We start from the raw sequence: 22,628 nt of genomic DNA on the forward strand, positions 1-22,628 counted from the left end.
ATCCCACCTGCAGGGGGGTTGCTTTGCAAGCGGTGAAGCAGGTCTGTCTGTAGGTGTCCATCTTTCTCCCTATCTTCCCCTCTCCTCTCAATTTCCCTCTCTGTCCTATACCAAAAAAATTTTTTTTAAATGACCACAGGAGCAGTAATCTTGGAGGCGAAAAAGAAAGAAAGAAAGAAAGAAAGAAAGAGAGAGAGAGAGAAACCACTTACTTCAGTGACCTCTGAGAACCCTCCAGCTCCAGCAATCAGATAACCCTGTGAGCTAGCTCAGCACTGTCCTTGGCTAGGTGAAGGGCTAGGCAGAGTTGTGGGGCTGTCTTCTGATGTCAAGTCCCATCATGGCAGGTGGGTATGGGCGGGTCCTCCCACTGATCCAAAGGAACCCTCTTGGCAAAATAACAGTGAATCAAGACAGCTTGCCTCCTAGACAGCAGAGACTTGAGGTAGATAACATACATAACATACATAGGGTCATACCTGACCAGTGGCTACACTGGGGTATGAATACTTAGCAACAGACATGAACTTTTTAAGTTTGCCTCTGGCCTAGGGAAATGTTAGTGCTGTGAGGACTCTTCTTTTTTTTTAAAGTCATTTTATTTATTTACTTATTTTTATTTTATTATTATTATTTAATCTTTATTTGCTGGATAGAGACAGTCAGAAATTGAGAGGGAAGGGGGTGATAGAGAGGGAGAGAGGCAGAGAGACACCTGCAGCACTGCTTCACCACTTGTGAAGCTTTCCCCCTGCAGGTGGGGACCAGGGGCTCAAACCTGCACCAGGGGTCTTTGTGCACTGTAACATGTGCGCTCAACCAGGTGTGCCACTACCTGGCCCCCACTTTGAGGACTCTTGCGGCGTTATTTCAGATTTCTCCTTTTTTTTTTTTGTATCTGGTGTGATTGAGCAGAGAGCAGAATGTAGATATGATTACAGTTCATTGTAGCACCAATATAGAAATAAAATATTTTGGGGGCCAGGCAGTAGCACACCCAGTGAATTGCACAGACTACAAGTGCAAGGACCTCTGTCAAGCCCTTGCTACCCACCTGCAGGGCATCTGCTTGAGAGAGAGAGAGAGAGAGACAGAGACAGAGAGACAGAAAGAAAGACACCTCCCAGCCATGTTCTTTAAATTTTTTGATAAAAATTTCCAGTGGAGCCATTGGACTTTGCTTTGTTGGAAGACTTTTGTCACTGATTTAATATTTTGTTCAGTACTGGAGTAGTCCAGCCTTCTCTTTCTTAATGACTCAGTTTGGGTAGATTGTGTTTCTATCCACTTCTAGGTTACCCAATTTGTTAGCGTGCTTCCCGGTAACCTCGTAATAGTCTCTCTTTCTTTGGCATCAACTCATGTCTCCTCTTTTGTTTCCTTATTTGATTTTTTTTTCCCTGTTGTTGTATGCTTTACATTGGGTTGTTCTAGCTCTCCCCCTGCCAAGAAAATTGGTTCAGTCCTGCTAGTTTTGCGGGCCCGCTTGTCCCCGCCCCAAGGAACCCCAAGAGAGTTCCAGAGTTCCAGAGTTCGAGGGTGCTTGGCGCCGCTGCAGGGGAAGGAGGCAGGAGAGTTCTGTTTGGTGATTAGTTTGTCTTACTTTATAAATCGTTGTTCCTGAATAAAAAAAATACAGCTTCCCTGCCCAGCCGTGTTACCCGCCCGTGAAGCTAGCCCGGACAGCTGGAGCCTCCGAATTTTAACAACACCCTGTTAATTAGCGTAGCTAATGGTTTGTCAGTTTGTTGATCTTTAAAAAAAAGAACTTTCCCCCAATGTTTTATTTTTATTTATTCTGCTGTAATCACTATTGTCTCCTTTCTTCTATTAACTCTGGCTTTAACTTTGTTCTTTTCCTAATTCCTTGAGCGGAGGTTAGTTGGTTTATTTGAGTCATTCTTTTCTAGCATAGTCATTTGTCACTATAAACTTTCCTCTTTGCATTGCTTTTGCTTCAGCTCATTTTCATTTCATTTTCACTCAGAACCTTCTGTTTCCCTTTTGATTTCTTCTTTGATCCACTGGCTGCACAAGAGTGTATTATTTAATTTCCACACACCTGACTTTGGCAGTTTTCTTTCTCCTGTTGATTTCTAGTTTCATTCCTTTGTGGTCAGAAAAGATACTTGGTATGATTACAATCTTACATTTGTTAAGACTTTTTTTTTTTTTTTACCTTATATGTCCTGTATCCTGAAGAATGTTGTGTGTGTGCTTGAAAAGAATGTGTACCTTACTGTTTTGGGGTGGAAAGTTCTGTAAATGTCTGCTATGTTTATTTGTTATAATGTTATCTAAGTATTCTGTTTTCTTGTCTTCTCTAAATGTTCTACCTATTGTTGAAAGTAGAATATTGAAATCTGTTATTGTGTTGCTCTGTTTCTCTCTCTCTCTTGTAAATTTCTTACTTATTTACTTCTTTATTGGATGGAGACAGTCAGAGATCAAAAGGGAAGGGGGTGATAAATAGGGAGAGAGACTGAGAGACACTTGTAGCCCTGCTTCATCACTTGTGAAGCTTTCCCCCTGCAGGTGGGGACTGGGGGCTTCACCTCAGGTGCTTGCGCACTGCAGCATGTGAACTCAACTAGGTATGCCGCCAACAGTCCCCTTGCTCTCTGTTTCCCATATTTGCATGTTTTGCTACTGGATATATATATTATATATTATCAATATATATTGATTATGTCTTGTGATTTGACCCTTTTATCGTTAAATAATGTTCTTCTGTGTCTCTTGTGAGAGTTTCGACTCAGTCTTTTATCTGGCATAAATATGGACACTCTTCTCTCTTTTGATTACCAGTTGCATGGAACATTTTTTCTCCTGTCCTTTCTATTTCCACCCATTGTGTATTCTTAAATCTAAAGCAAGTCTCTTATAGAAAGCTTATAGTTGCATTTTTTGTTTGTTTGTTTGTCTTAACTTTATGGCTGTCTTAGGGGTGATTATTGTCTCAGGGTCATGACGTCACATGTGCCCAAAGTATGTGCCAACACACCTGACCTGTTCTCTCCCCTTCAGATCACAGTTCTTCCAACCCTGCTTACCATTACCCTCCTCCATTAGTGTCCTTAGACCTGCTGATCTAAACCAAGAGCTGATTCATCTTTTACACCACTGTTTCCCTTGCTTTGCTTCTAAATCCCACATAGGAACAAAATCATCCAGCATTTACCTTTCTCCTCCTGACTTAATTCACTGAACAGTTTGTTCTAGTTCCATCCATGTTGTGGGGAGGGGGAACCTCATCTTAACAGTGGAGTAATTTATCATTGTGTATATTTTTCCTTGGGAAAAGTCATGATGCATTTTTGTATAGAAAAGCATAGAGACCAGGTGGCGCACCTGGTTGAGCACACACACCACAGTGCGCAAGGACCAGGGTTCAAGCCCCTGGTCCCCACTTGCAGGGGGAAAGCAGAGTGGTGAAGCAGGGCTGCAGGTATGTCTCTGTCTCTTTCCATCTCTCTCTCTCTCTCTCTCTCCCCCTCCCCTTTCAGTTTCTCTGTCTCTACCCAATAATAAGTAGATAAAAATTTTAAAATAAAAAAAAATACATCATAACTTTTCTGGCAACTCAGTATATCTTTTTGTTTGTTTGTTTTTTCCATTCAGCCACTCTGTCTTTTGACTAGAACCTTGAATCTATTTACATTTATAGTAATTAATGTGGGGGAGGACTTCTAGTTTTATTTGGTAATTTTCTTTCTTGTAACTTTACTTTATCCTTTTTTTGTTCTAGATGTCTTCCTTCCATTTTCTTGATTTTTGTATGGTGGCATGCTCTCATTCCTTTCTCAGTCTTTGGTGTTTGTTTTACAAGTGTTTCGTTGGTAGGAACCTTGAGACTTACATAGAACATGTTAGTTATAACAATCTATTTTAAGTGGACGATCAAGGCCACTTTTAATCTTGGCACAATTTTTAGGAGCAAGGTATAATGAATGGTTTCTTTTTTTATTTTAGCCTTCCTTTAATTACTTTAATGGAATTAACTAGAATTAATGGATCTATATTTTATGAGCTTAATGCAACTAAATCCCAATGGTACTTTTTTTTTAGAACTTGATAAACTGATTCTGACACTCATCTGGAAGCATAAAAAGTTAGACTATCCAAGAATTTTTGGGGGGGAAGAAGAAAATAAAAGGATTAGTGCAATTAAATATAAAGCAATAAATTCATAGTAGCAAAGCTGTGTGTTGCTGGCACAAGCAGAAAATTGGGTTGGAGTAGGAAGGTAGAATGGATTGGACTAGAATAAAATAGGGTGCACAAATCAGTATGTGAGGTTGAACTGCTCACACGTCATTAGGATACTTAATTAATCTTTCAAGAAGGGGAAGATAGGTTCATATCATCCTACCAGAATGAACTCTAAACACATAAAATACATACTTCATTTAAAATTTTAGCTTCTTTATTTCTTTTTTTAATTTTTTATTATTATGTATTTATTTATAAAATGGAAACACTGACAAGACCATAGGATAAGAGGGGTACAGTTCCCACCACCAGAGCTCCGTATCCCATCCCCTACCCTGATATCTTTCCTAATCTTTATCCCTCTGGGAGTATGGACCTAGGGTCATTATGGGGTGCAGAAGGTGGAAGGTCTGGCTTCTGTAATTGCTTCCCTGCTGAACATGGGCATTGATGGGTAGATCCATACTCTCAGCCTACCTCTCTCTTTCCCTAGTGAGGCGGGGCTTTGAGGAAGCAGAGCTCCAGGACACATTGGTGGGGTCATCTTCTTAGGGAGGTCAGGTTGGCATCCTGGTAGCATCTGGAACCTGCTGGCTGAACTTCCCAGTTTTGAAGCAGCCTCCTTGCTCAGGCCATGCATTGTCTCTGAATTGCCATCTTGGCTCCACCCCCCCATTTAAAAATCTTTATGTACTTTATTATTTGTCAGTGCTGTGTCAAAGAAGGAACCCAGGATCTCACACTTGCATGAATATTGCTGAGCCATTTCCCCAATCCTAATTTTATTTTTGTATTTTTATAAAGGGGCCAAGGGGGAGGGTAAAAGAGAGGAAAATGAAAGAGAAACGAAAGAACTGTGCTAATGTCTGCAAAGCACCATGGGTGTTGTCTGTGGTGCTCCCATGTGGTTCCTGGGATGGAACCCAGGTCCTCATGATGGGTGAGAGATGAGTAATCATAAAATGATTTTTTAGTTTCACTTCCTAAAACTGTAAACCTTCTACACATCTATAGACACTATAATCAAAAGTAAAAGACCTCAGACAGTTTCCAACATGCAGAACAGTCCAAGGACTATATCTTACCCTGTGACGAAGTACCTCTCATAAATCAAAGAGAAAAAGCAGACTGTACAAGCACGCACACTCGCACACTCATGCCTAGACCTCAAGATAGGTAGAAGTGGCCCAAAAGCATACAAGTGATTGCAGAACTTGAATGGCCATCAAAGAGATGCAAATTAAAGTAACAGTGAGTTGCCATTTTCACCTGCCAGGTTGGCAAAGGCAGTTTCAAGTGTCAGTGTCAGCACAGCCACCAGCCACCCTGGAACATGCCAGGGCACTGCCTCTGAATGGCAGTGTCCATAGGTGTCAAGAGATTTGTCGTCTTTTTCAAAGACTCTGGTTCCAGCAACCACACATCTAGAAGTGTCTTCTAAAAGGATCGTCTGCCATGTGATACAAAGATAGAGTATGATTTGCAGTATTTTACTCTTTTAAGTATGATGCATGATTCACAATACAGAACTATTAATTCTGGTACAAATGTCAATACAAAAAGGAACACAGTGAAAAATGGAGGCCCTCCCACCTCCACCCCCCATTCTGTCCGCCGTTTCTCTCCTGTAAAGAATCTAGTTATTTATAAACCTTCCCAAAGGTGCTCTTTGCCCTTTTAGGAATATACATGGGGCTATGGCTTTGCTTCTTGCTAGTTTATGTAACATTTTTTATGAGAGCAGTACAATAAAAGAGGTGGTGAAGAGAGACTGACAAGACACCCCAGAACACTGCTCAGCTCTAGTTTGTGTTGGTGCTGAGACCTCAAAGCCTTAGGCGCGAAAATCTTTTGATGTAACCTTTATGCTGTCTCCCTAGCCCCATGATTTGTTTAGTTTTTTTATTTGGAGGTTGGTGGGTGGCGTGATGTATATACCAGGTGTACCTTGCCTTCCTCATTTTACAGATCTAGAGGCCATGCTCTATTATCAGCAGACAGCATAGCGAGGAGGTTAAGGGCACAGACTACTCAGGTCTGAACGAACACTTCTAGCTGGCTATGTCTCCATGAGCGCATTCCTTTTAACTGCTCTGGCCCTGTTTCCTTATCTGTAAAATGAGTAGAATAATAGTCCTTAAAAGATTTCTCAAAGGACCAAATAAGTGGTTGTATGTAAAGTACATACAGTGGGTGCATCTTACACAACCGCTGGCTATTATCAGAAGTGGGATGGAACCGCAACTTTCTCTCTAACAGCTGTAGTACTCCACAGAAGGAATCTATTACATCTTGTCCTGTGCTGATGGGCATTCTGTTGCCAACACATTGTAGCACTGGTTATGACATGTTTAGTTAAAGGAAACACTATAGTGCCCAAAATTAGCTAAATCATTATACAGTGACCATCTGTGCTGTGAAATATAATAAAGTTGTAGGTTATCTGGTGACATATGAAAAAATATTCACATGTATTGTATTAAAAACAAATATTTTAAGAGCTTATTATGTGTTTATGAGAGAGGTGGGAGAGAAGGATAGAGGGGCCAGAGCACTGCTCAGCTGTGGCCTAAGGCGGTGCCAGGGGTTGAACCTGCAGCCTCTGGGGCTTCAGGCATGAAAATTGGTGCTTTAATTGGCTGAGCAATCTCCCAGATCATCTCCCTTTTTTTTTGTTTTGTTTTTAATATTCATTTTTTCACATTACAAACATGCTGTGTATTATAGAAATTTAGAAAGGATAGAAAAGCCGGGTATAAATCAAAAAACAGCCTTTGAGGGTATAGATGGGCTTGTCGACATCCACGGCCAGTGGAGATGCAATTACAGAAGCCAGAAGCCAGAACTCCTTTCTGCACCACAAAAAGAATTTTGGTCCATATTCCCCAGAGGAGAGGAAAAATACAGAAATATGACCAGAGAGCTCTGGACCCCAATTCCACCCTGATCTGAAGTGTTTGTCACCAGGGATCTTTGTTTTTATGCCATCGCTAAGAAGGAAGTGAATCTGGAAAACACCAAAGGAAGTCAGGCACGGTTTCCTTTATCTGAGCGAGAAGAGGAAAAAGGAAGGACACTTGGGAGTAGTAACAGGTGCAGGTGTGACTTAGAAGGGAAGTGAAGACAGGACTGTAGGAAAAAAATAGGCAAAAAGAAATACTGGTGTAGATCTATAGATAACATATAGACAGATAGCTATAAAGTCAACCCATATCTGTGACCTGGAGAAAACTATTTCAGTTATCGCTGGAGGGGGGTGGGGAACACAGAACTCTGGTGGTGGGAACAGTATGGAAATTCACCCTTATTATCTTATAATTTTGTAAATCACTAATTTAAAAAAAAAGACTACTTCATATACTCTAAAAAATGTATAGCCTTGTTCTGTGATCCAGAAATACCCATGATTGTTCAGAATGTTGGTGTATTTTATGTAATCTCTCTTGCTGAAAGCTTACACGAATTATTTTATAGTAACCAAGGATTGCTGTCTTTGCTTAAAATAATAGAGTAGATGATGGCTCACGCATTAGAGGAAATAAATTGCCACACACGAGGACCTGAGTGTAGGCCCCCGTTGTCACCTGCAGGGGGGGAAGCTTCACAAGCAGTGGGACAGGGCTGCAGATGTCTCACCTTCTCTTTCTGTCTCTCACCCTCTACTTAAAAAAAAAAAATCACTGCTAGGAATGGTAGAATCAGGGCAGGTACTGAGCCCCAGAAAACACTCTGGCGGTGAAAAGAAAAAGATAGTGAGGCCTGGTAAATGGCTCAGCACGTAAAGTACAGGCTTTATCTTGCAGCATGTCCTGGGTTCAACCTCCGTACTACATGGGAGAATCATGGACACAACAGAGGACCCTGTGGATGTTGGGGCAATGCTTTAGTTTCTCCCGCTCTGTCATTCTGCCTTCCCTGCTCTCTCCCTCAAACTAGTTCATTAATTGAGACAAAGATGTCAGGGAGCTGTCAGTTGGACTCCCCAAATGAAGGGTTGACCATATGTGGATGACTTAGGTGACAGCTGCTTACAGGAGGGAGGCTTCCTGTGAGCAAGAGGGCATCCTGGGAAAGCAACGCTGCTGAAGGATCCCAGGAGCTGTTCCTCTTTCGTGTGCAAGTCACTTTCTCTTTTTTATTTTTTAAATTTATTTTTTTTCTTGCCAGCATGGTTATCGCTGGGGGCTCAGTGCCAGCACTACAAACCCACCACTCCCAGTGGCCATTTTTTCCTTTCTTTCTTTCTTTCTTTCTTTTTTTTTTTCTTCTTCTTCTTTCTATTTTCACTTGACAGAACAGAGAGAACTTGAGAGGGGAGGGGCAGATAGAGAGGGAGAAGGAAAGACACCTGCAGACCTGCTTCACCACTTGTGAAACTTGCCTCCTATAGGTGGGGTTTTGAACCTGAGTCCTTGTTCCTGGTGATAGGTGCACTTAACTGGGTGTGTCACCACCCAGCCCCACCAATCACTTTCATTCTTCAGAGTGTCCTTTCAGACTTCTATTCATTCATTCACTCATTCATTCATTCATTCATTCAGTAAACATCTAGTATGATAGGCCTACTTTATACCCACAAGTTTCTAAGCCTTCAGGACTCAAACATGAGCAAGAATTGTTGCCCTGGAGCTGGCCTTTCAAGGATGTCCAGAATGTCCATTTATGAAGTCACAAATACTCTCCCATGTAGCTTCTTAATAGTCACTTCTTGTGACTGCATGGTGTTCCCTGCAGATGCTAAGCACTGATTTAAATAGCCATCTCTGCCCATTGACATCCAGAATCCAGACAGTTTGCATGAGTATTTCATGGTGGGACATAGCGCCCGTCTCCTTTTCAAATGCATTAATTGCTGCTGCTGCTGCTGCTTCATCTTCCTCTTTGAATTAGAATAATCAGCAATGTGTGAATTAATGGGCCGCTGCCTTCAAAACATTGTCACCTTTGGCTGTGTATTTTTTTTTAATTTTTATCCTTTCTGTTGATTTAATGGAAACAAAACCCGCCCTCATTGTTTAAGCAATAATGTATTTGACTACCGTTAAAGTTTAACATTGATTTCCTCTTGAATGCATTACCTGTTTGAATCTTTTGTTATGTTACATGATTTTGGCTCTCAGTGTGAAAAAGCAGACTCTACAATGATGTCACATTCTAGACTCACCCAGAGCTGGTTTCTACCCAGCTCTGCTGCTTAGAAGCTGTGACTGTGACCTTGAGCACAATTATCTGGGGGTCTGGGTGGATGCTGAGATAAGGAAGGCCATTCTCAGCGGGGGGGGGGGGGGGGGGGAGGTCTACAGGGAAACGGAGTCACACAGTTTGGTGCACATTTGGGATACCACTGTATCAACTTCATGTAGTAAGGCTGATGTGAATGCCATCAGTTCGTTTTGGAGTTCTCAAATGTGTGGCTATTACAATGAGCATAAGACCTCATAGGGTTTCTCCCTGGGAATAAAACTCAAACCCAAAAGTGCTGGGGTGGGGACAGAGGATGGGGCTTGGGGGACAGGACCAGGTGCCCTGCAGAGATGCCTCTCTGTCATTGGACCCTAGCACATGATTTATGTGTCCTCCATGTCTGAGCTTCCACATTGGGAAACAGGGGGTGGCCATGCAGGCCCTGAAGCCTGTGAAGACAAGAGGTGATTGATGTCAGAGACCTCACAAGACTGAGGCCTTCAACTAATGTGAGTTGTTTTAAGTTAAGCCAACAGTGAGCCAGGGAAGCTGCCATTCAAACTGCTCCAGCCCCTGTTTGAGCCACCAGACGCCCTTGCTCCTCCCCCCTCCCTCCCTTCCCCCATTGACTGCTAGCTGCTGGAGAAAAGCCACTGTCCACTCCAGGCCTCAGGGAGAAAGTGAGTTCTCACAGGTACATTTCTTTTAAATGGAATCCCCTAGGTGGGGGGTGGGGGGTGAGTATCGCCAGAGAAACAGAATAGGGACTGGCTGGAGATCTCAGAACAAGGACTCCATAGTAAACAGAGTCCTTTTTCCAGGCAAAAAGGGTTTGGGGATTCTGGTTTGCCACATCTGCTTTTGAGCTCTGTGCAGTCTCTGCCTGGCTCTCTCCCCACCCCCGGTACCTCCCTTTGGTTCACACAGTGCAAAGTTGTATTTGTTGACCACTTTTTTAGGGTGGGAAAGGAATGTCATGTATGCACACACTGCCCAGAATTTCCTGTCATACACCCATTCCAAACCACGGCTGGGAGGCATTCCAGAGATTGCAGCCCAGGTTTAGAAGAGAAGAAATGGTGCATTCATTGCAGTGCTGACCTTCGAGGAGAATGCCCCTCCTCCCTTTAATAAAAGTGTTCTGCTCTTCCCGTAGTAATGGAGTTGTGAATTCAACTGCAGGATCTCATCAGAGCTGTAATGTGTACCAACAGCCCCACGTGTGGAAACGTATCTTTATCTTGGGAAAGTTAAGCGCAAGTTTACGACATTTAATAGGATTGGATGCTCGGGACAGGGCTTCCTTTTAATGTCCTGCTGTAAACACTTGGACAGTCTACACCCGCCGTGAAATCCCTTTCTCATTTCTGCTCTCGAGACGAGAAAGACGCTAGTATTGAGGGCAGATTTTGTTGTTTGGACACCTTGGCAGTAGTGTGTTAAGTCGGCTAGAAATTCTTTTATGCTAGTCGGGTCTTGGCAGTCTGGCTGGCTTGGCACCGGGGAAATTCGAGGCAACCTCCTTTCATCCCTGTAGCTGCCAAGATGCAGTTTCTCCGCTGGGGGAGAAACTTGAATGATAGGGGTTGAATTTATAGCAAGTGGGTAGCCAACATTTCCACCTACATTTCAGCTACTCTCCTCTACCACAAATTATCCCTCTGATTGTGTGTGAGACAGGAGTTCGAGGTCTGACCAGACATTAGGTGGGGAGAACACAGGCTTTGCAAGCACACGGCCCTGGGCTCCATCACCAGCAGCACATGTGACTGAGAAGTATTCTGTCCTCTTGTCTCCCTCTCTCATAAAATAAATTAATTTAGGGGCCAGGTGGTGGCACATCTGGTTCAGCACACATGTTATAATGCGCAAAGACCTGGGTTCAAGCCCCCAGTCCCCACCTGCAGGGGGAAAGCTTTTCAAGTGGTGAAGCAGGGCTGCAGGTGTCTCTCTGTTTCTCTCCCTCTCTGTCTTCTCCTTCTTTCTTGGTTTCTGGCTGTCTCTATCCAATAAATAAAGATAATTCAAAAATTTTAAATAAATAAAATAATTTAAATTTATCTATTTATTTTGTGGGGCTATGTGGTGGCACACCTGATTGTACCTGTTACTATTTGCAAGGACCCAGGTTCAAGTCCCAGGTTCCCACCTGCTAGTCCTATACACCCAAGTCTGCTCAGAAAAATGAAGAATGTTCTACCTTCAGATCAAATCTCTTGCCAGTAGCAGAGATTTCTCTTTCCTCATCCTATGATGAGCCATGTTCTACCACCTGTGTAGAGAAGGAGGAAGCTGGGACTGGCCAGGGGTATGTCCTTATTAGCAGGAGAAAACTGAGCCGGCCATGTTGGCCTGCTTGTGGAGACCTCATGCAGTCCTCCACACGTCAAAGGATACTCCCCTTTGATACACAGCTTAGGACAGGGAGCCCTTGGGTCAGATATAGACTTGAGCTGTGCAGTGCTCAGAAGAGAGAGATAAGCTGCAGTTCCAGGTAGATGAGAAGTAAGGAGGGATACTTCCTATCCTCAACTTGAAAGCATTGTTTTTCTGTTGTTGTTTTTTTTGTTTTGTTTTTCCTTCAGGGTTTGTGCTGGGGCTCAATGTTGGCACTATGAATCCACTGCTCCTGGTGGCCATTTCTATTTTTTTTATTGGACAGGACAGAGAGAAATTGGGGGGGGGAGATATATAGAGTAAGAAAGATAGACACCTGCAGACCTGCTTCTCTGCCTGTGAATCATCCCCCCCTGCAGGTGGGGAGCGGGGACTCGAACATAGATCTTTGCACTTAGTACTATGTGCACTTGACTGGGTGCACCACTGCCAGCGCCCTTTGTTCTTTCTCTAAGGGGAGAAAGCAGATAGCACATACGGCCCAGCTTCATTGAAACTTCTCTTTTCTTGCCCAATCTCTGCATCCACTTCTGTTCAGGACTGATTTGATTGATTCCCTGAGTGACCAGAGAAGTTCTCTAGCACATGTGGTGCCAGGGATTGAACCTGTGGTCTCAACTATGTGCTGAGGTCTGTATTCTTGCCTACCAAGCCATTTCTCTGCTGCTCTGCATCTAGTTTCTAGAACAACTAAGTAGAAATCACTTCCTGAGATTTTTCTAGTTTCACTTTCTAAATTACAGTTTATGTAACAGAAGTCTGTTATAGTAAGTTATGCCTCCTCCTAGTCAGATGCCAGGAAAAAAAAAAAATCACATGCCCACAAAATTCAGCCTTCCTTCCAGGACTTATCTGTAGAAACTCCATTCCTTCTGAAGCTAAAACTTGTAAGAGACTAATGAGGATAATAAGAACAACCATTTATACATACTTACCTTGTGCTGGGCACTATTCTCAGTATTAATCCTTACAATAAGCCTAGAAATGAGTGTCTTTATTACTCCCCTTCCTACAAATAAGGAAATGGAAGCATAGCGAAGTCACATAACGTACCTGGGTGCCTTAACTATTGCTGGTCCAGCCAGCATTTACACCTAGGCAAGCTGACTTCAGTGTTCACACTCCTAACTCCCAGTCTCCTCTCTTGTTGGGCTTCACGTAGGTGAGTCCTATCCATAACTAATTAAGGCATGCAAAAATTAAGAGAAAAGAAACTAGTTAAGAAGCTATTGTGTTGCTCCAGAGGTAGACTAATGAGACTCTTGGCTGGGGCAGGATAATGGGGGAGGCAGTTTTTTTTTTAATAATTTTTTTAAAATATTGATTTATTTATTCCCTTTTGTTGTCCTTGTTGTTTTTTATTGTTGTACCTATTCTTGATGTCGTTGTTGCTGGATAGGACAGAGAGAAATAGAGAGAAGAGGGGAAGACAGATAGGGAGAGAGAAAGACAGACACCTGCAGACCTGCTTCACCGCCTGTGAAGCGACTCCCCTGCAGGTGGGGAGCCGGGGGCTCAAACCGGGATCCTTACGCCGGTCCTTGCGCTTTGCGCCACTTGCGGTTAACTAGCTGCGCTACCGCCCGGCTCCCAGGAGGCAGTTTTTATGGTAAGCTAAGAGCTCTTTAGGACTTCAAAACCAACGACTTAATGAGAGGGAGAAGAAGAGATGCTTAGACTAGCAGACTCGGGCCCCTGATGGACAGTGTGGAGATGGATAGTGATGTGCTGAGTAATTGGCTCTGGGGAATATCCCAAGGACAGACAGACTGGCCTGGAAGTTCAGAGAAAGGTCTGAGTTACAGATACACCTCATTTGTACGTACACCTGCTTGGGAGTTCTTGGGGTGGCTAAAGAACAAATCTCTCCCACCGGAATGGACTTTCTCTGGGAGGCGGGCTCTGAAACAGGTCCTGGAAAACAGGACTATCTAGGAGTGGGCCTGTGAGGACAGGGGGTTGTGTGTATTTGGGGACTGGGCGGGGGTGTCAGAATGATGGGAATCCTGTCGTGGAGGAAGCAAGAACGAGGTGCGCAGGTCTAGGTGTGGATGAGAGCAAGGATAACAAGGAAAAGCAGCAGAAAGTTCCCAGTGACTTTTTATGACATTTCTTGCTCATCAGCCTGATAGCAAATGAAACTTCAGCTGACGTTTAAAATTCCTATTCCCTCCTTGACTCCTTCGAGGGATTCAAAACCAGTGTCACCAGAGGATATGTGAATAAACCGTCTCAAATCTCCTGCTGTTAAGCTTCTGAGGAAGAACTTATTCCCGAATACGAGGCCTGCAGGAGGCCTGTCAGATGTTTCTTAGCAGCCTGGAAAGCCACGGGGAGCCTGAGAACAGAAGGAGAGAGACTCAGTCTTCAGTGATAACAGTGGAAAAGCAGGAGTGAGCCTGTGCAGGGAAAGGAAGAGGTCCAGAGCGCTGGAACTGCTGAATGAGAAAGCCGAGGAAGAGTGTCCTCTTGCAGAGACTATGCCTGCTTAGCGTACCTTGTTCTCACACGGGCCGAATTGGCTTCTCAGTGTGACGGAGATGTCCTATCTTGGTGACATTGTAGGCCAGCAGTGAGAGAGACCATCACAGTAGTAACTCTACATCCTGCCAGGCTTGCAACACTGCTTTTGCCTGGTTAGTGCTTTATAGATAGAGAGTAAGCAAGAATAAGGAGAAGCTGAAGTTTTAGATTCAGAAGTAGAATAAGGGGGCCGGGTGGTTGAGTGCACACATTACCGTGAGCAACGGCCCAGGTTCAAGCCCCCAGTCTCCACCTGCAGGGGAGAAACTTCACCAGTGATGAAGCAGTGCTGCTGTGGGTGTCTTTCTCCACCTCCCCTCAATTTCTCTCTATCAAAAATAAAATAAAATAAAATAAATTAAAAGAGAAGTAGAATATGCTTTCTCCAGAGCTTCACAAGAGTTACTGAAAGAAGGCTCAGCAAGACTGTTTGCTTTCCCCCACTGTTGGAGTAATATAAAACTGGGAACTGGAAAAATATAAGGAGGAAAAGTAAACACCCACTGTCTGATAGCCCTGTTCATGTTTCGATGTATTTTTTTCTCTGCTATGATCTGTTTTAATTAACCTTGCACAGTTATGCTCAAGTTAGCTATATAATTGTATGTCTTATTTTTAAAACCAAGTGTTACAGACATCTGTCCACTGAACCATAGATTTTAATTTTTTCTTTTTTATTATTGGGATTAATGGTTTACAATAAATGGGACATGTGTCAAATTTCTCAGTTTTCTGGAAAACACTCTCACCCCAGCCTATGTCCTCCTCCACCATCTTGCACCAGGATCTGAATGCTCTCCCAGCCCCCGAAGTCCCTTACTTTGGTGCATTACCCCAAACCCAGTCCAAGTTCTGCTGTGTGTTTCCCCTTCAGTTCTTATTTCTCAACTTCTGTCCATGAGTGAGATCATCCCATATTCATCCTTCTCTTTCTGGTTTCTCTCACTTCGCATGATCCCTTCATGCGTTCAAGGTGAAGTGAAGAAGCTGAATTTATCTTTCTTAACAGCTGAGTAGTATCCCATTGTGTATATAGACCCCAACTTGCTCAGCCACTCATCTGTTGCTGGACACCTGGGTTGCTTCCAGGTTTTGGCTATTACAAGTTGTGCTGCTATGAACATAGGTATGCACAGACCTTTCTGGATGGGTGTGTGGGGTTCCTTAGGATATATCTCCGGGAGAGGAATTGCAGGATCATAGGGTAGGTCCATTTCTAGCCTTCTGAGAGTTCTCCAGACTGTTCTCCACAGGGGTTGGACCAACTGACATTCCCACCAGCAGTGGCCTCACACATGCTCAGTCTCACCACTCTGGGCCGCTAGTTCATTCAGAATGAAGCAGAGAGAAAGGAAGAGATTGGGGGAAAGTGCAGAACCAGAGCTTCCTCTGTTGCCCAGCACCTCTGTGGAGCTGAACTCAAATCTGAACACGTGGCAGTGCAGGTACCCTCCCAGGTGATCTGTCTCTCTAGCCTTGGATTTTAATTTCCCATGTCAACCAAAACCCTTCTTCAGGTGCTTTATAAGTAAATCAAAGGCCTTGGTTGTAGCTGAAGGAGTGGGATGGGAGGCAGACATTTACTTAAACCCAGACAGCCTCCATCTTGAACCCACCAGGAACAAATGAATGCTGCAGGTGGGTAGAGACTCATGCTGGTCTTGTGGGAATCTTCTCAATTCCCCAGCCAGCCTGATTTTGAAAGTGCCAGGCCACCCCCACCCTCCTGGAGATTCCTTCAAGCCTGCAACTCATTTACTTAGTGAGAAGAGGTCTGGACCCTCCCAGCAGTAAGACCTCTTGAGCTGCTTCGCCTCTTCACACAGAGAATGGAGACAGTGCCTAAGCTTCCATTTCCCAGTCAGGGAGAGTTGGCCTCCCAGCTGACTCTGTGTCTCCCACAGATCTATTTTTGGCTCTATACGTGGTAAGTCATCATATGGCGAAGATTATAAGTAGCTCACCAACTCCAGGTTTGGGATGCTTCTTAGCATATGAATCACTTAGTTGTGGGGAAGATGGGTGTGTGGTGTTGGTGATGAGGAAGATGGGTGAGGATGAAAAGAGGACCTGGGGAGGCGCTTTCTGCAAAGCTGTTCACAGCACTGCCTGGCTATTGACTTCCCATTGTCTCTGTGGCACGAACAAGTAGCTTATTTATTTGCAGAGATAATGTGCTGTTTGCTGGGGAATAGCCCATTCTTTTTTTTCCCCCTCCTCAAACTAAATTTAATATCAGTTGAGTGTAGAATAAAGACAAACACCCAAAGAACCAATGGGGCTATTTATAGGACCATTGATGAACTGAGTTCACTGCAGTGCTTTCGCCTCCTCCGCCTAGCACCCCCTCCTCCTTTATCTGTCCTAAATCGTTGCAGATTGTCTTCAGTGTGGCACCTGTAGAGAGCACACAGTTGGCAAACAAGCCTTCTGGGCCCAGATCCTGGCACACATGGTGACTCGGTATGTTTGCCGAGCAATAGGACGTAAGCACCTCCCGTGGTAGTCGGGAGCATGACCTGGGTAAACAGTGACCGTTATTGCTTCCCGCCACAGCTGCTCTGGAAGGTCTCTGGACCTGAGGTGTGTGAGGCCTGAAAATGAGAAGGCGAGTACCTTGTGACGTGCACCCAAAGATTCACAAGAAAGACAGAGACAGCCAGCTTTTCCAGGGAAGGGTGGCTCTAAAGCACACTGACAGTGAGTGGGGCTCTTCCGTTCACACTGAGTGGGCTGTTTACCTGCACCCAGGCTAGAGGCCATCTCTGCCTAGAGAGTGGCTGGCAAGGGCTGGAGAGAGAGTATAATGGCTATGCAAATATTTTTCATGCCTGAGGTTTTAAGGTCCCAGGTTCAATCCCCTGTGCCACCATAAACCAGAACTGAGAAGGGCTCTGGTACAACAACAACAAAAGCAAAAACAAACAAAGCACAGAATGGCTGGCAAACAGCATTTCAGTCCTTCTCCAGAATTTCTGTTCAAATGCATTTGGCTTTGTAGATGGAAGAATCCCAGAACTTTAGCTTGATGATTTTTTGTACTCAGGGATCACAGCAGAGTTGCTTCTGGAAAGAGAGAAACTCTTGGGGCTGGGCTGTGGCACACCTAGTTAAGTGCACATAGTACAAAGTACATGGATCTGGGTTCAAGCCCCCAGTTCCCCACCTTTAGGGGAGATGCTTCACGAGAGGTGAAGCAGGTTTACAGGTGTCTCTCCTTCTCTCTTCTTCTCCTCTATCTCTTCCTCCTCTCTCGGTTTCTCTCTGTCCTATCTAATAAAATGGAAAAATGGCCACCAGGAGCAGTGGATCACTAGTATGGTACCAATACCCAAGCCCCAGCAATAATAACCCGGCAGGCACAAAGAAGAGAAAGAAAAGAAAAGAAACTCTTTAACAGTGATGGTGGAGAATTAACTCATTCCTAGCATTGGTGCGACTCCCCTTCACCCTCAAAGTGGCCCCTTTGTCTGTGACCTTGGCTCAGAGCATGATGGACCCACCCAGCCCTGGTATGTGGTGGGGCAGTCCTGGCTGCATTCCCAGGCAGAATGCCCCAGCACTTGCAAGTTGTCAGTCTTCTTCTCCCTTGAGGAGTGTTTCTTATGACACTCACTCATTTTTGCCCTGTATCTCAAACTTGTGGCAGCTTGTCTGAACTCTGGAATTTTGGTTCTATCACGCGCTCCAGAGCTTGGCTAGGCCAGGGGATGAGTCCCTGGCACAGTACTTACTGCCCCAGGTCTCATGAAGATGGGCTCTGCCCTGGCCAGCCCTGTCCTGGCTGTGGCACATCCTGCATCTCCTGCTGTTTGTGTTTGATGTTTTAAACAGAATAAGAGCCTGCACTTCTGGGCCCAGGCCCCCATCAATTTCTTGATGAATGGCAAAGTTGAACAAGGGAGCTCTTTTGTGCTCCTTCATCCATTTTATTTTTAAAGCATGAAATGAGTCATTTCCATGGTGATCAAGAAGTGCCCTAGCGGGAGTCGGGCTGTAGCACAGCGGGTTAAGCGCAGGTGGCGCAAAGCACAAGGACCGGCATAAGGATCCCGGTTCGAACCCCGGTTCCCCACCTGCAGGGGAGTCGCTTCACAGGCGGTGAAGCAGGTCTGCAGGTGTCTATCTTTCTCTCCTCCTCTCTGTCTTCCCCTCCTCTCTCCATTTCTCTCTGTCCTATCCAACGACGACAACAACAATAATAACTACAACAATAAAACAATAAGGGCAACAAAAAGGGAATAAATAAATAAAATAAAATATTAAAAAAAAAAAAGAAGTGTCCTAGAGGGCTGGAGACATGGCATAATGGTTATGCAAAAAGGATTTCATGCCTGAGGCTTCCAGTTCCCAAGTTCAACTTCTCAGTACTACCCTGAGAGAGAGAATTAAGCAGTACACTGGAAAAATAATAAAGTGTCCTGGAACCTAGTCTCCAAATCACTCTTTCTTGGTCCCCTTTTCAAAGAGATGCTTCTCGGGAGTGTCATGTCTGACTTGTGGCTGAAAGGGTCTTTGTTTGGAAGTAGTGCTTGCTGCAGGGTCAGGAGAGGTCGTCCACTGGGTTCAGGAATGCAGATGGTGCCTGACCCTGAGGATGGGTCAGTTAATGAGCAAACAATCCCAACTGGGCTGAGGTCAGAGGAATTCTGTCCAGCCAGCAGGGTTGGACTCCATGGAGCAGCTAGCCCAAAAGCAGTCACATGCTGAAGAAACAATCCTCTAGAGTAACTTCCTGGGGTCCATCAGCTTCTTGCCTGGCGCCTGTCTCCTGGAGTCTGGGTTGGTGATGGCAGCAGTGGCTGCACTTTGAGGTCATCACATTGCTTTGCAGCCCGTTCCATGCTGCAGTTGGCCACAGTGTGCTCTGTTTCCTTTCCAGCATCCCAGTGCAATGTCAGCTTAAAGAAGCAGAGGAGCCGTAGCATCCTTAGCTCCTTCTTCTGCTGCTTCCGTGATTATAATGTGGAGGTCCCGCCGGCCAGCAGTCCCAGTGTGCTGCCGCCACTGGTGGAGGAGAATGGCGGACTGCAGAAGGTCAGTGCTGACGGGGGAATGGTGCACTCTGCCAGCCTGCGGGGACTGCGGGTCCCATCGCTTCATCAAGGGATGAAAATCCATAGGGAGCCTGGGACAGCTTTCCTTGAGGATTATTGGAAATAACCAAAAGAACCACCTCTTTTGTCTTTGTTGTTGTTTGTTCAGGGATGTTTCGACCTTTAACAACTAAAGAACATGTCTGCTGAAAGTTTTAGTAGTCATTTCACAATTTCATGGTGTCCTTCTGGGAAAGTTGAAATACATGGGATGGAGTTAGAGAACCAGTAAGCAGACAAGGAAATGGACTGAGAAAAGGAGAAACAGAAACATGAATAAAAACAGATAATAAATACAAGAGATTCATCATTTAAATATATATTTTTTTTAATTTTTATTTATTTATGTATTTAATTATTGGTCTCCAGGGTTATCGCTGGGGCTCGGTGCCTGCACTATGAATCCACTACTCCTGGAGGCCATTTTTTTCTCTTTTGTTGACCTTGTTGTTTATTGTAGTTGTTATTGCTGTCACTGATGTTGTCCAGTGCATTACCATAAGCCAGAGGTGATCAGTGCTTTAGTTAAAAAAACAAAGATTAGCAAGGAGACACCATATAAATGTAAGCAAAAAAAGAAACATGTTCCAATATTAATCTTTCAAAATAGAATCTCAGGTAAGAATCACTGCAGAAGGCAAAGGGCTTTATCCTTATGAAGATAGTCAATATTGAGGACACAAAAGTCATAGAATTTCATATTCTAAAGAATGTCAGCAAAGGACATGAATACACATTCTACAGAATAAATGTTATAGGCCAGTTGGTAATCTAAAGATGCAAACTTAAAAATAGATATTCAGACTGGAGAGACAGCATAATACTTATACAAAAAAAACTGTCATGTCTGAAGCTCTGAGGCCCCAGGTTCAGTTCCCAGTGCCACCATAAACCAAAGCTAAGCATGTTACCATGTGAGAGGACCTGGATTTAAGCCCCTTCCTCTTCCTACAAGGGCAGAAAGTTTCATGAGTGATGGAGATCTCTTTCCTTTCTGCTTCCTCCCCCTATTCCCTGTCTCTCTCTGCTCTTCACATCTATCAAAAATAATAATGGTAATAATAATCGCTACCAGGAATCATGGAGTCATACAGGCACTGAGCCCCACTGATAACCCTGCTGGGGAAAAAAAATAATTATATATATATATATATATGTGTGTGTGTGTGTGTGTGTGCTTTTTCCATCCATTCAATATCATTTTATTGAAGATATTTTTAAAAGTAATGCTTGAGTTTGACATTTGCGTAGGTAGTGAAAGGGAAGGCAGGGGTAGATGATTAAATTGGTTATTGGTCAGAGTGTTTTGTTTATTGGTTACCCCCTTTCTGTAGGGAACGTTAGCCCTGTGATCTTAGAATCTTATAAATCTATCTGTTCACCAAAGAAGTTCCACCTAATTATTACAATTATAGACGTGCAAAAATGTAACTCTATGCTTAGATTATAATACTGCAAGATTGTAAGCATCTGATAATAATCATACAGTTGAACAGTTTGCAGCTATTAGAAATTACCTCACAAATATTAAATGATGGGAGAAAATGTTCACAATATATCACTTAAGAAGAGGAGGCTACAATGTAGTCTGTGAGTATATGTATAGCATAAATACAGTCATGCACACATAAACAGTGATTTTTAAGACTAAATGGATTCATATCAAATTACTAAAAGATTATCTCTGGCCCTCTGTCTGGCTCTATCTAAAAAAAAAAAAAAGTTTCAAAATTCATGAAAGAGAAAATGAACAGACATGTGAACACACTGTCAAAATGGAGGCAGGTTAAAAAAAAAAAAAGAACAAATAGCATAATACATAGCAGATTTGAGTATGTCTAAAGAGTAACCATAAAATCAAGTATAATAAACTTGATTCTCCTAATGAAAGACCAAAACTATATCAGATTGGCTTGACAAATTCATCTTTATGCTGTTTGCAAGAATATACCCATATCAGATAGAAATGATGTTGGCAGGAAATGAAAGAGCACTGAGAAATACGGCTTAAATAAATGGGGGAATTATTTCTCTCACATAAAAAGCCCGAGTCTGGCACTTAGTGGGCTGAGCTCCGATGTCCAGTGAAGCCATGAAGGACCCAGACTCTTCTGTTTCTCCAGCTTTTCCAACTGTTCCACCAATCTTGGCAGGTTTGCCTTCTTCCTCAGACTTGGTAGTTGGCCATCACAAAGTCACAAGTTTTGTATACATCATATCCACACTTCAGGAAGGAGTGTCTTTCATGATGCCTGCCCCTCTCAGAGAAACTAAATGCTTTTACAGAACACCTCAGGCAACTTCTACGTATGTCTACTGACCAGAACTTTGTCTTGTCTGCTATCCAGTAGCAAGGGAGGGCTGAAAAGGGAAGAAGTTAGACTCCATTCTTCTAACCCCAACAAAATTGTAGCTCTTCTCACAAAGGACAGGAATGCTAACTAAGTGAATGTAGTAGTCACTGTTAGTTCAGCTCTGTTGCACTTAGAGTCCCAAAATTAGGGGGCCAGGTCATGGTAGAACACACGTGACAGTGCTCAAAGACCTAGGTTCAAGTCCCCGATTCCCACCTGCAAGGAGTAAGTTTCATGAGCAGTGAAATAATACTGCCCATGTCTCTCTTTCTCTCTCCCTCTCTATCTCCTCCTTCCATAAGATTTTTTTTTTGCTCTCTCTATCCAAATAAATAAAATATTTGTTTAAAAAGTCCCCAAATCTCAGAAGCTATAAGAGCTTATTTCTCACTCATGTTACATGTTTATCAGGAATTGACTGGACCTTCTACTCTGGAGCACAATTCAGAAATATAAAGTTTAAGGACTGAGGAGACAGCATAATGGTTCTATAAAAGACTCTCCTGCCTGAGGCTCTAAGCTCCCAGGTTCAATCCCCAGCACCACAATAAACCAGAGCTGAGCAGTGTTCTGGTCTCTCTGCATCTCTCTCTCTCTCTTTATATATGACAAAATAAAGAAAAAATGCAATTTTAAGCATATATGTAATTTTAATTTTTCTAGTAGACACTTTTTTTATTTGAGACTTAGTGGTTGAGATTGTGATACTTCAGGGTATAGTTCTGAAACACCTAGGAAGCATGTACTTTAAAATGTCTTTTAAAAGATGAAATAAATACTGATGTTTTGCTTAATCCAATGTGTCCAAAACATTTCTTCAACATGTAATCAGTAGAAACTATTCTCAATGAGATGAAATTTG

General features: G+C 43.5%; 1 protein-coding gene across 1 annotated transcript in view; it reads left to right on the forward strand.

Annotated features, from left to right (window-relative positions):
• CTDSPL (CTD small phosphatase like) overlaps positions 1-22,628 on the forward strand; it is a 154,490-nt gene that overhangs the window by 93,900 nt on the left and 37,962 nt on the right. The window contains 1 exon segment of the mRNA XM_007517063.3: positions 19,199-19,353. Coding sequence (XP_007517125.2) covers positions 19,199-19,353 — 155 coding nt within the window.

Source organism: Erinaceus europaeus, chromosome 21 (genome assembly GCF_950295315.1).
Source record: "Erinaceus europaeus chromosome 21, mEriEur2.1, whole genome shotgun sequence".
Lineage (NCBI taxonomy): Eukaryota > Metazoa > Chordata > Mammalia > Eulipotyphla > Erinaceidae > Erinaceus > Erinaceus europaeus.